Here is a 16,053-nt window from a genome sequence, read left to right as displayed (position 1 = left end):
AACATAATTTTAATTTATATTGAAATTTTAAAATTTGCTCCTTGAAACATACGAAAAATATCCCTAACATATCCTATAAAAATCCTTAGGATGTTCCACAGGATCTCCCTGGATTCTCCAGAGGTTAATATACGGCTATCATTTACTCTTCCTCAGGACATCCAGAGGAGATCTGAGGATTACAATGGGATATCCTGAGGATATCCTACATGTATATCCTGAGGATATCCTACATGTATATCCTGAGGATATCCTACATGTATATCCTGGATGCCCTTTGGATGTCCTAAGGACATCCTTGTGCTGTCTGGGAAATCACAGTTTACTTTTTAAATGTGATGAAGATTATAAGAAATTATTAAAAATAAACACAAGTATCTATATTTATATTACTATTATTATAGTATTATTAATCAAACCTGGTTTAAATATCAATATATGCTTATCTATTAAAAAGAACCAATACAACTCTTTCATAGCATCTTAAATATATTTTTAATATATGGCAATTGCAATTATGTATAATTATGTATATATACAAACATAAATAGTTATATTGTTTTTATGTATCAGTATGTGTGTGTATTGCATATATGATAACAAGTGAGTATTTCAAAAATACATGCAATATATGTTTCCACAATTATATACTGCCTCGCGTGTTTTTAAACATCATATGTATTTCAAATATATGTAGTTCCTCAAACATCATCATATATATTTCATACATAAGAAAAAGTCTAACAAAATATCTTTATACAAAAAAAAAGGAAAATAAAATTATTGATTTAATTGTTGTTTCAATTTATCTAACGTAAGCGGCAGTAGAGTAACGAATTCCTTGGATAATTTTATAAATTCATATTTTTTGAATTCCTCTTGAATATCTGGATGCTTGTCATAATAATCAGTAACAAACGAATAAGCCTCAAGACTCTTCTGTATGTTTTCTATTTTTTGTTCTAAGATGGAAGTTATGATCTTATTAAATAGTCTTCCAATGTGGAAATAAGAATACAATGCCTGATATAGTTCGCTGTACGAGAAAGATGCAACGCCATTATTGGATTCTCTCATCTCCAAAGAATTCACATACAACTGATAATGCTTTATGCTACTTCTCGCCAAGCGTTCTATCTTGGCTACCATCTGATCCGTCGGCTTTTCATTGAGCGCTTGCAAACGATCGATCTTTATATCCAAGATCTCCGAATACGTTTCCGCCAATTCGAGCCAGATTTCTCGACAAATAACTCGATAAAATCGTGGACTTAATCCCTGACTGACTTCCTCCAGACTGTCTATCCGCCTTTTGTGCATCTTTGCTTGTCTATCTTCGTTCTCTTCGTAGAATGCTAGGTATTTGTAAGCTTGAGACATGTCTTGCGCAATACGTGCATAATCTGATGCATGATTCTCAAAACTATAATATAGCTTTGCCTTATTTAGCCACTTTCGAACATTTAAGAACACTGGTTTGGCGTCGTCAAAATCCAACAGATATTTATCGGTGATTTCACTGATAATTACTTCCAACTCTGGTTCTAAATCTATGAATTTTGGGTTCTCTGTGGTTTCATTCACATGAGGGCTTTTGCAGACTTCATTGGAAACTTCTGCATGCTTTGAATCGTTTGACTCATCCTCTTGCTCAATACTTTTCATTAATCTTTCCTTAGATGTACTTAGGAGAGCAATACCATACTTTGCCCAACATCTAGCGACATCTGCTGATCTATGAAAGTAATTTTCGTATTCCGCAGCCATGGTTTCACTCATTTCCTTAGTGCCCTTTGCTTTCAAGATCTCTGAATATTTTTCTAATACACAGGATGCTGCAGATAGATGATGCCTTGCTTGTGGAAATTTGTCATTTTCTATAAAATATTGAGATATTGTCGCGGCATTTAAGGCCCATTCGACATAATCCAAATCTTGCGTTATCTTGTTTTGGCTTAATTGCTTGCTCAATGTTCTGTGACAATACAACGCAAAATTACACTTGTCATCTAGTTCACGGCATACTTGCGCCAAATAATACAATGTTAATGTGTGAAGTTTCTCGAGAATATTCTTAGCACTTAAATCGCCCTCTATCTCCTGAATACCCATGATGGTCACCATATGAACAGGGTCAAATCGAACATCTTTCGTAAACTTAATGTACATGTTTTCCGCTTGCTCTAAGTAATCTCTAGCTTCCTGATACGAACCCTGTTGTGCATAAATTATACCCATTTGATTGTTAGCACTTATAGCTGGTAAAATGCCTTCAGGTGTCAGTTTGCATTCTTCTAACAGATTGATACACCTCATGAAATATTCTTTGGCTATTTCCATATCCTGCACATCAGCTTGTAGGATGCCTATATTTAAGTGAGTTATCGCAATCATTACAGTGCAGAAAGTCTCTTTGGTAAGCACATCCAGTATTTCCAATAAAATTTCTATGGCTTTACATTTTCTTTCATAAAGTTGATTTGAATCACAATTTGCTTCATGTTCCTTCATCAATGCCTGAGCCTCTTGATATTTCTCTTTTATCCATGATTGTGGGTAATCAGTTATTTCAAAACTATTATCCATTTTATTATCAGACATAATTCGACTAAAAAATTTGGCTTTCAATATTATATATCCTTTATTTTTTTTCTTTCTTAGAGTGCCCGATAAAATTAGAGATTTTATTCCAGATTTGTTTTTCAATTTAACTTAGAGGTATTCAATTACAATTACAATCATAACTATTGCAGTGTCGGTATCTAATAACAAAAATAATTATATAACATAAATAATTATATTTATAAATATTAAACATTTAAATAATATTATTTTGTAGAAACTATTGAAAAGCAATTAATAATTACGCATAACCTTACCAATCAAAATTCGTATTCTTGTCTTATTAATAATAGGCAATTCGAAACACAAAATCCTCACAATGTCATTGTATAATAAAACACTTGCCGTTTTATTGTTTAAATACTTGTTTGTAAGCTGTGCTCTCGAAATTTTTTAGTGTTTTGTTGTTATAAGTTATAACCAAGAGCGGGTTGTATTTACGAGCTCGATTGGCTACTACGCTAATACAGCGCTCCATATAATGAATAGGTTTGTTCTTTTATGTTCTAGATCAGTTAAAAAGAACAAACCTAAATTTTGCCCACAAAGTTTATTAAATTTTTCTGGAAAAAAAAAAAAATTGTCCGTAATATATATTGTATTAATTTTACAATCTACAATTATCCTATTGTTTTTTTTTTTTTAATATATAGCAAGCGATATTATATATTTTACGAAACTACGGCCTCTTTATCTCCGTGCTTGAAAATTTAGATTAGAAAAGTCGGAGAGACATCACGGTCCAGTTTTAGATGATTCTTCAAAACTCTCTCTCTCTCTCTCTCTCTCTCTCTCTCTCTCTCTCTCTCTCTCTCTCTCTCTCTCTCTCTCTCTCTCTCTCTCTCTCTCTCTCTTAAATCACAAAGAGCCTTTATCATTTTAACTACAGTTTGTAAAAATTTAAAAATTATTGACGACAATTTTGCTGAAAAGAATTGATTCTATATTGTTTTTTCTCACTCACTCACTCAGTTTTAAAAGTAATAACACTCTAATAACACTAAAGAACGTCTTTATTTCATATTAGAAATTTATTTAATACATTAAAACACCGAAAATAAGTTGGCGCTGGAAGTACATATTTTTTAATAATTAATAGCTCAAACGATTGCTCCTTAATTGCTCCGTCAGAATCCACAATTGCTCCCTTTTTAAAATTAATAGTTTTTGAAATATTTACAAAAAATGTAAAATTTATCATTTTTACTCAAAAACATATTTCCAATAGTTTTCTGCAACTATATCCAGCATGAAACGATTACTCTTTAATTACTCCATATTGCTCCATCATTATTTTCATGATTTATTGCATTTTTTATCGAAAATTAACAAATTAATCATTTTCCATGCGACGCCGTCGCCACCTATCGGCCGTCTATCGAAACTATACGGCTCAGCAGCCAACGGCGAGAATATTCAAACATAATATAACAGCTCTATTGTTTATAACTATATCTCAAAGAGTTTAATCAACGTTTCTTATTTATTTTTTGATAGAATAATTGCACCTCGCTTGCTCTATTATGATATTCGCGATCGCTCCATTTGTATAATTAATCTTCTTTTATGACATGTTAGCAAAAAAAACCAATAATTTTTTTGGAAAAACATATTTTCCGTAGTCTACTGCAAGTATATCCAATATAAAATGATTGCTCGTTAATTGCTTCATATTTAAGATCGTCTTAAACCTCTGTATAAGACTATTGAAAATTTAGATTCAAGATTCAAGATTGAAATTTGACTAATCAGAATAAAAAAATTTTAATCCTTTTTGTTCTGATTAGTCAAATTCCAATCTTTAATTTTCAATCTTCAATTTTCAATGCGTAGTCTGATACGGGCTTAAGGCATTTTTGCTGGTCCTTCTTGAGCAATGCATATAGTTTTTGATATCATACTGCGTACTTTTTTGAAATAATTAACATCAAATTTGTATTTTTTAAATTAAGATTAAAATAGAGAATTACTAGAGTCTCTATCGAGATAAGCGGGGAGCACACCCTTTTTCTTATGCTTATGATTATGTGTTTATGCAAAAGTGTGTGCTCCCCGTTTTATGCGGCATCTACAATAGAGATTTTAAGCCCTAAACCTTAAGAAATTAACCAATTACAGTCAAGTATGAGAGGAATACTCGACTGTGATTAGTCAATTTCTTAAGATTTATGGCTTAAAATCTCTATTGTAGACGCCGCTTTAAAGCTCGAATCAGACTACGCATTGAAGATTGAAGATTGAAGATTGAAATTTGATCAATCAAGACAAAGAAATTTTAGTTCCTTTTATTCTAAGTAGTCAAATTCCAATTTTTAATCTTTAATTTTCAATAGTCTGATACGGACTTAAGATCATTGCACGTAAAAAAAGGCCGTAAACAAATTGACCAATCACAGTTCAAACATTTTTATTACATTTAGAATGCTTGATTATGATTGGTCAATTTGCTTACGGCCTAAAACTTTTGAACGTGCAAGGTCGGCAACGAACAACGCGTAAAGCCCGTATCAGACTATGGATTGAAAATGAAAGATTGAAGATTAAAGATTGGAATTTGACTAATCAGAACAAAAAGGATTAAAATTTTTTTGTTCTGATTGGTTAAATTTCAATCTTGAATCTTGAATCTCAATTTTCAATGCATAATCTGATACGGGTTTAAGACGATCTTAAATATGAAGCAATTAACGAGCAATTATTTTATATTGAATATACTTGCAGTAGACTACGGAAAATATGTTTTTCCAAAAAAATTATTGGTTTTTCTTGCTAATATGTCATAAGAAGATTAATTATACAAATGGAGCGATCGCGAATATCATAATAGAGCAAGCGAGGTGCAATTATTCTATCAAAAAATAAATAAGAAACGTTGATTAAACTCTTTGAGATATAGTTATAAACAATAGAGCTGTTATATTATGTTTGAATATTCTCGCCGTTGGCTGCTGAGCCGTATAGTTCCGATAGGCGGCCGATAGGTGGCGACGGCGTCGCATGGAAAATGATTAATTTGTTAATTTTCGATAAAAAATGCAATAAATCATGAAAATAATGATGGAGCAATATGGAGTAATTAAAGAGTAATCGTTTCATGCTGGATATAGTTGCAGAAAACTATTGGAAATATGTTTTTGAGTAAAAATGATAAATTTTACATTTTTTGTAAATATTTCAAAAACTATTAATTTTAAAAGGGGAGCAATTGTGGATTCTGACAGAGCAATTAAGGGGCAATCGTTTGAGCTATTAATTATTAAAAAATATGAACTTCCAGCGCCAACTTATTTCCAATCATAAAAACGTCTTTTGCGTTTTATAAATCTCGTGTTACCGGCATTTCGTGCACATATAGCGCGGAACACAACCGAAAACTGAAACTGTGCACATTATACGTTACCCACTGAGAATATTGGCTATGTAATTCAATGTCCACGTTCCACAGAGGGCGTATCGTTTTCTGGGATTCCCGCATCCCCCCCCCCATCGCAATGATAATGTAAAAGCGGGCCGTAACGTGACGTCTCTCAGGCTTCTCTCTGATATCAGTGACATTTGACCATTATCGCGTGGCGAGCGTGCATTCCTCGCTAGTGGCAGTTCTAAGAGCAGCTGATGACGGTTGCGCAAACAGAGGGAATCGGCCTGTCGTCGCACAGTTTGTGTTTATCTTGATCGCGACTATTTTTTTTTGCTTCGCCACGAGACGAACGACGTCGTTGGTATTTTTACGAATAAAGTCTCGAATAAGTGTGCGCGTTCCGCGTTGTGTTGTCAGTGCCATATGTACTTCGTCGACAACATTGGTCGATATGTGGGTGAAGCCGCAAGAGGTGCTGCTCGCCAATGCATTCTGGTAAAGTCATACAGGCTTTGCGCGCATTTCCCGATTATATTGCGACTGGCAATGTTGTCGATTATATCGTATCAAGTTGCCAATTCGACGATTATTGTAGCGGTCATTATTTACGACTCTAAAAATCTAGACAGATCGTTAAACGGTGATCGACGAACTTGTCGGCGGCACGACTGCTCCGAATGTTTACATCATGTCAAAAGACAGATGACAAAAAATTTCCTGTCACGGAGCTCGAACACGACTTTTTATCGCGTCGCAATTCGACAATGTTAATTACCCGTTGTTTATTAGCGCATAAATTTAGGTCTCTTTAAGATAAGGAATAAATATAATCGATCATAACGAAATTATATTTTTAACTGCGGCGTCATCGGAATCAATTCGTATCTCCAAATGTGCATTGTCTCAATAACGGATATAACAGATGTTAATAAATTATGGTTAATAATAATTGTTGTTAATAAACCTTAATAATTATGATTAATAATAATTAAGTTAGGATATCTGCTTAAGAAAAGAGAGTATGTATTTTATGGTTGTTTATTTATATTTAAATTAAATAATATATTATGACAAACAATTTTTTATTATCTAGATTCTAGATGGTATTAATTATTTTTTAATTTATTGAAAAAAATTTCTTTATTTTAATTATGTCCTAAACTGTGAATACATTACTTTTGTAATAAGTAAAATAAGTAGAGTAAATAAAATAGAATTCCTTGTTATTTTTCAATATAGGATTACTGAGCAGACAACTGTATATTTTGTTTTACAACGTCGCAAGGGACATGGGAAAACAAAAGGTCTTACCTCTATATTGGTGGGTACGTTGGACAGTGTCTTCGACACTAAACCACCACCTTTTAGAATTCTTCATCAAACACCATTATCGGAAGTTTATTGGGGTAATGTATTATAATACAAATTTTCAAAATTATAGTCGATAGATAAAACGTAAAATAAAACATGTAAAATAATTTAGAAAAGAAAAAGGGAAAGAATAGAAAGAGAAAAGAGAAATAGTTTTTTATATACATAATTTTAATCAGATTGTATAATCATGCATATAATTGTTATTGCGTTATTTCTATACATATATTGTATGCAAATTTAAAAAAATATAAAGCCAGAGACAACACATACTCATACATATAATAGATATACGTACAAGCATTGTTTCAGTAGTTGTGATAGTAGCACAATAATTGATAGTCTCCATTAACATAAACAAATGCCCGCTATGTAAAAAGCAGATGTTGGAGGACTATAATATTCTTTTTCACCTATGCTTAGTTTTGAAATCTATGCACTTATGACTTCAGAAAATTACAGAAAACAGATTTAGTCTTTATTTTAAGCAGTCTAACATAGATAATTAATATGTCTTTTTTTACATTCGAAATCTATAGAGGTGGCATGTTCTTTGACTCGTGAAGAAATTTTGCAAGATTGGGAATGGCTCCACACAAATTTAATGACTACACTCACATCGTTCGATACCGAGGAAGAGATAACGGAATTCGTTTGTTGTAAAATACAATCCATAATAGCGAATAGCATTCCAGATTCTCAATTTGCGGATGGTAGAATCATTAATTGTTATGTAAATCTGTGTAAGAATTTGATTGTAAATGTACATAAAATTAAATATTAATATTGTTTGCAGAAGAAGATCCAGAATCTTTTAAAACTGTATCTTTTAAATTCCATCAACTGTTCAATATACCCAAGGAGGATAAATTGGTCAATTATTATTCATGCAGGTCTTTAAATTTTAAATAAATAAAAATTATATAAAAATATAGTATTAAATACATAATTTTGGGCTAAATTATTAAACGATAATTTTTCTTTTAGTTACTGGAAATCTCGATTACCTAGACAAGGATGGCTCTATTTGTCTGTAAATCATATGTGCTTTTATGCTTACATATTAGCGAGAGAAACAAAATTGACTGTAAGATGGACAGACATTACTGAATTGAGCAAAACTAATTCCCTTCTTGTTCCAGACAGTATACGTGTTGTAACGCGTGACAATAAAGAGGTAGACATTGATATTCATTTCTTTATATTTTTGTACATTATTCTGTACATTATATGTCCCACATGGTAGTCTATCAGCTTTAATATTCTTTCTTCTATGTGTTGCAGCATTATTTTTCTATGTTTTTACATAAATCTGAAACATATTCATTAATGGAACAACTGACCAATATTGCTATGAAAAGGTATTTGATTATTTCTAACATATAATGTATAGAAAATATTTACATGAATATTTATTTTTACATTTATCTTTAATATCGATTTTTACTTGTATTTTTTTCAGGCTCATCGATGAAAAAAGTGGATTTAATGAGGATAGAGACTTATTGAATAAATTAAGGTATATTTTGATATATAGTTACATTCCTTTTCAAATTGGCAAATTGGATTAGAATAAACATTGAATTTTTAATTTAGCAAAAATGTGCCTAAGAAACCATCTTTCTTGAAGAGAGATCTTGATGCACGAGCACATTCAGAGGCATATAGACTTCAGTTTAGGTTGCCGGGAATTGAAAAGTTGGATGGTAGCATCGATGCAACCTTATGGACTCCATATAACAAGAGATATGTTTGGGGAAAGATATATCTATCTCAAAATTATCTGTGCTTTGAAAGTAGGGTAAATATCTATATAAAATATGATATAAGCATTAAATATAAAATTGGTTATATTATAATATTTACTTGTTATATGTCTATATCTATTTAGGTAAGAAGACAAGTCAGTTTAGTTGTACCTCTGAGGGAAGTGACACTGGTTGAACCAGCGGAAAATCAATCTAGTACAGGAGCGGATAAGTCAATACTGGTTACAACGACGCGTTCATCATTTCTATTCGCTCAAATACATGATAGAGATTTCGTTGTGCAAAAAATCTCCGAGCTCCTAGCAAAGTCGAAGCTCAATTACATGTATGTTTGCATTACAGCGCATTATTTTCTAGCTGATATAAAATACAGATATGCAAGAACACAAATTGTAATCTTGTTACATGCTTTGTTATAGAGCTAAAGATAACGTATGTACGTCGAATTCCTCAAGCAGTAACATTATCAACTGCGAAGAAGTGAAACTTATAGAACAATGGAAGCCTCAACCGCCATTGATGACGCTTTTTAAAGCTCCATTGACCACTGAAGCCGCGTTGAAGCAAGAAGCTAAAGAAAAACAATGGGAGCTTCATTTTGCAGAATATGGAAGAGGAATAACAATGTACAGGACTACAGAAACGTCGAAACTCATTATTCAAGGAATACCACAAACCCTTAGAGGGGAAGTTTGGCTTACTTTTTCTGGTAAGATATAAGTGATTCGTTATATTAAATAATTCTATGAACTTTTTCTAATATATAAAAAACGTTTTATGACAGGTGCTTTAAATGAAAAGGCAATGAATCCAGATTTATATAAATCGCTCGTCGAACAAGCTCTTGGTAAATCATGTCAAGCAAACGAAGAAATCGAAAGGGATTTACATAGATCGTTACCAGAACATCCCGCTTTCCAGTCCGATACTGGAATCAGTGCGCTGCGAAGGGTGCTTTCCGCCTATGCATGGCGAAATCCTCAGATTGGTAAGTTCAATTATTTTTTACTTCTCTTCATATAATGTAGTGAACTTAAACTTTCACATAACTAAACCGTTAAAATTTTGATTATAAAAGAATTATATATGTTTTTATATATTTAGTTATTAAATATTGATCCATTGAGAATCGAAGTCTTAAAATAAAATATAAAAATATTTCTTAATATTTATATTTAGAAACTATTATATAATTTAATGATATTGCCATGTGTCAATAGCAAATTAATACGAGTGAAAATTTTTTCATAAATCCTTTTGCAGGTTATTGTCAAGCAATGAATATTGTAGCTTCAGTCTTGCTGATCTATTGCTCTGAAGAATCAGCATTCTGGCAGTTATGTAATGTTTGTGAGTCATTACTACCTGATTACTATGATCGAAGAGTAGTCGGTGCCCTTGTTGACCAAGGTCTTTTAGAGGAATTGGCTGCCGAGCATTTGCCAATTTTACATGCCAAATTACAAGAACTCGGCTTAATTAAAGTTATCTCATTATCTTGGTTTCTAACTATATTCTTGAGCGTCATGCCAACAAGTAGTGCCGTGAATATTATGGATTGTTTTTTCTATGATGGAGCAAAGGTTATTTTTCAGGTAAGAAATTTAATAAGATGACATATAATGTATCTCGTGAATTCTAAAATGAGATATATTTTAAAATGAGATGTCTCTCATTTATTAAATTATGATAGTAAAATTTAAGATAGATTATTTTTGTTGTATCAGATAGCATTGACAGTGTTGGAATGGAATCAAGACAAGTTACTCAATTGTCGCGATGATGGAGAGGCTATGCAACTGTTGACAGATTATCTTGGTGGTGTTTATAATGATGAAGGTCCAATATTTCCTCGACCAGTTGATAGCACATTACCTAATAAGGCAAGGGAAAAATACATGCATTTTATTTTGCATATGTCTAACATGATTGTATAAAAATTATAATATAGCTAAAATATATTTATTATTGCAGAGTATATCTATCCAAACATTAATTTATGAAGCATACTCGAGATATGGATCTCTGACAATTGGTTGGATAGAAAGATTGCGCCTGAAGCACAGACTTAGAGTAGTTCAAAGTCTTGAAGATGGAATTGAAAAGAATGTAATCAGAAGCGTTATTGTTGACAAATATATGAAAATAGAAGAATTGCAGGTAATGCAAATTATATTTTATATAAACGAATTTTAGAATATGATATAACCACTGACATATAAACACTTGATTTATTATATGTGTGAATATGTATTTACAGGAGTTATTAAGCTTAGTAAGAGAAGAATTAATGAGTCAACGTAAATCTGAACCTGATCGCTACGATCCAACCCAACCGCCGTACGAAGCGTATAAAATAGATTTCGATTTATTCAGAATATTATTTGGTGGTCTGTCTCCATGGGGAAAATGCACTCAGGCAGAGTCTCTCTCCGCTCGATTGTTCCGTGTAAGTTCAGCTTTTCTAAGTAAATTAATTTTGACTTAATTAATAACAATATAAGCTTTTGCATAATTCAAAAGCTAAGTTTGTTTAACTTTATATTTCATGAAAATTAATTTTTTAACTGCAGCGCGTTTTATCTGAAAATCGCCGTCCACTATGTGCCAAATGATAATCGCATACATACGACTTTCACAATCGATTTTCGAGAGCGTATATATATGTTCGTAAATTAGAGATTGCTTTTACAGCTTACAATTAGATTTATACGTCTTTCGTAGCTAAGGGTCAATTACAAGCAATATAAAATTAACATTAATCCAGTATAATTGACGGTCATCTAAAAATATCTGTTTAGTTGTTGGACCGTAATCGCGACGGTCTGCTAAACTTCCGGGAACTAGTGCAAGCTATAGGAATGACAGCAACAGCTGACTTGACACAAAGATTAAAACTATTGTATACATTGCATTTGCCGCCGCTTCTTACGCCTGTCGATTTCGAGTCACCAATACATTCGGCAGGTAATATTTAGGCCAAATATTCAGTAATATTTCTAATGATGTGGCACTTTTTGCTTATATATATATTGTATATATGTTGCTACCAATCGATTAGATGGAGCCGAAGTAGCGGCGGAAGCTACGGATTTCTTCGACAGCATGGAGCAGAGTGTAGCTTCCTTGGAAATGCCAATTAGCATGGCAGAAGAACCGACTGTGGACACTTTATCGCGATCCACGAGTTTGAATAGCCAGCAGGGAGATCAATCGTGGGAAGTTCAGAGTATGGGTAGCTTGCGTTCGATGATAGCATCGAAAGACAGTCCGTTGGATCTTAAAACCGTGCCAAAAATGTCTCAAGGACATTTTATAGCCTTATGGAAAACTCTTTACGATATGTTTCCCGCACAACTTGAAGAACAAGAGACGTATCATTGTATTGCTTCTATAGGTAAGATACCTACACATATTGTTTTGTACACCTAAAAATCTTGCTTTGTAAAATATAATTTGTTTAATTATAATGGAATAAAATAACTCAAAAACCCCACAGGTACCCTTCTGCTCCAGTTAGGAGACGTTGGTAAGAAATTTTACGTGGAGAGAGAAGAATCTGAAGATAGCTTGCTTTTAGCTGCTTCTGCAGCTCAAACGTCTTCAGTTATTGAAAGAGTATATATATTTTTATTCTACTGACAATTAACATTTTTTATTACAATAGTATGTTTATTTATTCAGTACTTATTTCAGTCACCCGATCGTAATGGAAATCCATCAAGTATAGCGTCATCCGCTGATCCCGATTGGTCGATAACCGTTGAGCAATTTTTGGCATCTGCTTTAACGGGCCAAGCTATAGTGGATTTTTTTAGTAAACGAGCTGATCTCATGGAAGCTATGGCAACACTAAAGAATCGTAGATTCAATCGAGTTCATTCTTTATCAGACACTCCAACCCTGAATGGATGACATATGGTAATCAATGTGTAAGAGAATATAATATCTATATATTTGTCATAAATGATTGGCTCTTAAACAAATTGACAAAAGAAAAGATAGAAAATTGTTGAAAGAAAAACACACTCGTATATTATTGCTATTGAAAAATGGATTTTAATTTGCAATGGAATTTTGCACAAGTGACAACATCTAAACGATATATATAATCGAAACGTCGCTTCAGGATTTATGTAATTCTTTTCTAAATTTTTGTTGATGAATATTTTTCATAAACACCTTTTTTTAAATGAAATTATATACAGCATTAAGAGAGAGTTTATTCTTAGTAATTTCTAATATTCTCTCTTACAAAACAGATTTAGTCATATTCTAATATATGCATACAAAAATATATAATCCATAAAATATGCTTTATCTATTACAGTATCAACAACGATAGTTTTATTATTAATTTTGAAAAATTTTTCAAGAGAATATACATTTAGTGTATAGATATTGGCCTACTTTATTAATCATATATCTGGTAAATATATAACGAGATGTATCAATAGTAAATACTCAGGGTAGAATTTTGAAACCAGTTCCATTAATTTAGGATTATGTATAAGTGATAAAAATTTTCAAGCATCTAATACTAATGTGCAGGGTTGGAAAGTAACGCGTTGCTTGTAACGTCGTTACCGTTACAGTTACTTTTTTTCGGTAACGATCGTTACTTTTTTCTGTTTGTAACGATAACGGTAACGTTGTTACATTTTTACAGTAACGGTAACGAATTAGCCGTTACTTTTATCGTTATTTTTTGGTTCTTTATTATCTTATCTATTCAACAGATGTATTATTTGAAAAATATTTTGTAGCCTTCTATCATAGGCTGCATTCTGATAGTCACTGCCAATATTGAAAATCTATAGTAACGTATAAATTATAGATTTTACAATACTGATAGTGAATATTGGAATACACTCTTAATAATATCAATATTTCTCTTATCAATATTTAAAAACAATATTTGATAAAAATTTTCGACAAAATTGAAATTTATAAATTACAATTTAAATTCCTATAAAGATAAGTGTATTAAAAAGTAAAGATATTAACATAAAAAATTAGAATCATTAAATAAGTTTAATATAAAAAACGCTTGCTATATAGAGACTAATTTAGAGCTTTTAATTGTAACATAGATTATTACATTTAATGTTGATTATTAAATAATTTTATAATCTAATAGCTTATTCTAGCATTACAAAAAACAAAAACATAACGAAAAAGTAACGAATCGTTACTTTCCAAGTAACGGTAACGGTAACGCGTTACTTTTTAAAATCAATAACGAGTAACGGTAACGAGTTACTTTTTACAAAAAATAACGGTAACGGTAATACATTACTTTTATAGAGTAACGTTCCCAATCCTGCTAATATGACATATATATATGTATGCATGTATGTATGAGATGCATTTTTCCAAATATATTGTTGTTTAACAGAAATATATAAAATAATTACGAAGAATGTAACATGTACGGTAAAAAATATTGGATATATGTCAATAATTTTTTACTTATAAGCTTATTATTCTAAAATTTTGCTTTACAATGTTAAACATTAAATTTTATGTACAAATATTACAGAATGTTGACATATTATTCAAGTATTATTTGCTTAACTATTATACAAAAGTAAGTGAAGAAATATTAAATATAGAACTAAAGAATAAAAAATTACTTAGAAAATATATCCATATATTTACAATGGACTTGCGAGCATTGCAAAATTCATCTTGCAACAATTTCATATTATAAATTCCTTACATCTATGGCAAATTTTAGTAAAACACAAGAAAAGATAATATGGAAATACATCAAACATGCTCCATAAGAATATGCCATATGTTATTTCAAATCAATAAAAAAAAGCAGAGCATCTTTTATAATTCATTTATAATTACAATATTAGAGTTCTTCAAGTATATGCAATTAAAAATTATATCTTAAGAATCATTCTATAAACAATATACATAAATAATGAAAATTCAGCTGCATACTATAAAATGAGATAACATAATGCAATTTTGATATGCAGTATTATTCGAGAACTCTCTGATTGTTGCCTTCCAATAATATAAATTTCTGATTTATTTATGAAAAGTTTCAAAGTATCAGGATTTGTAAATTTTTAGTTATATGCAATGTATAAATTTAGGATAACCAGCAAGAGAAAAAAAAGATTAATCAGAAAAGAAGAAATTCCTTTTTGAATATAAACTTTGTGATATGGGTAAAAAAATTTTTTTTAATCCATTCAATTTTAGAGCTATGCGTATCTAAGATAATAATATAAAAAGTTTTAGATGATAATAATTATAGCAAAATGCATTGTACACTACATTGCTTAAAAATACTAAACTATTTGTTTGTTAAATAGATTTTTATAATATTCGCAATCAAGGCAATAAAACTTTGTATAATTTTGCCCTCTATATTAGATAAGAATGGATTTTTATGTAAGATATAGAGAGTTTGATTGATTACAATTCATCGAAAATAGCCAATTCCAATTGTACATGGCACAATATGATAATACACACACTTCAATGATAATTTTTATTTTTATATAACTATATATATATATAGAAAGAGAGAGAAAAAGAGAGAATATATATTCACATGTATAATTTATGAACATAATTAGCATAATTTTATGAACGCGATTTACGGGCGATAATATGACATCTGACATATACAGAAGTCTTATTATATCAATGTATTATATGTATATATAGATATTTCATACCTATTATATATAATTATATGTATAAAAATATTAAATAAATGTGTCATATATATATAAAATATATATCCATGGAGACAATGATTCGTCCCATTTAAATGAGACAAATCAAGTCTAAAAGTTGCTTACATATATCATAAAAATTCATATCCTAACTTTTAGAGAAATCTCTTTATATAATCTATATGCTTGAAATTTTGAGTTAATCATTTTTTTTTTTTCCATGATA

At 30.9% G+C, this 16,053-nt stretch overlaps 2 protein-coding genes across 2 annotated transcripts; one reads left to right on the top strand and one right to left on the bottom strand.

The window, feature by feature from the left end:
- Window positions 1-512: 512 nt before the first annotated feature.
- LOC138941715 (KIF-binding protein-like) lies at window positions 513-3,375 on the bottom strand. Its single transcript, XM_070311580.1, has 2 exons — window positions 2,880-3,375; window positions 513-2,762 (listed from the first exon to the last, which is right to left on the bottom strand). Exon 2 carries the CDS (start codon window positions 2,599-2,601, stop codon window positions 781-783), a length of 1,821 nt encoding a protein of 606 aa, XP_070167681.1. The 5' UTR covers window positions 2,602-2,762; window positions 2,880-3,375; the 3' UTR covers window positions 513-780.
- A 2,772-nt stretch (window positions 3,376-6,147) lies between these two features.
- On the top strand, window positions 6,148-15,866 carry Tbc1d8-9 (TBC1 domain family member 8/9). Its single transcript, XM_070311590.1, has 19 exons — window positions 6,148-6,478; window positions 7,223-7,389; window positions 7,894-8,067; window positions 8,151-8,247; window positions 8,342-8,531; window positions 8,639-8,715; window positions 8,817-8,873; window positions 8,951-9,155; window positions 9,246-9,448; window positions 9,543-9,832; window positions 9,908-10,111; window positions 10,387-10,718; window positions 10,851-11,006; window positions 11,098-11,283; window positions 11,384-11,572; window positions 11,925-12,090; window positions 12,185-12,520; window positions 12,623-12,741; window positions 12,820-15,866. The coding sequence occupies exons 1-19, from the start codon at window positions 6,435-6,437 to the stop codon at window positions 13,036-13,038; spliced, it is 3,411 nt and encodes a 1,136-aa protein (XP_070167691.1). The 5' UTR covers window positions 6,148-6,434; the 3' UTR covers window positions 13,039-15,866.
- The last annotated feature ends 187 nt before the right edge of the window (window positions 15,867-16,053 follow it).

The sequence above is a fragment of the Polyergus mexicanus genome, unplaced genomic scaffold (assembly GCF_030449975.1).
Source record: "Polyergus mexicanus isolate NDT 795.1 unplaced genomic scaffold, iyPolMexi1.0 SCAF_20, whole genome shotgun sequence".
Taxonomy (NCBI): Eukaryota; Metazoa; Arthropoda; class Insecta; order Hymenoptera; family Formicidae; genus Polyergus; species Polyergus mexicanus.
Note: the sequence above shows the minus strand (reverse complement) of the source record. Positions and strands in the feature narration are given on the sequence as shown.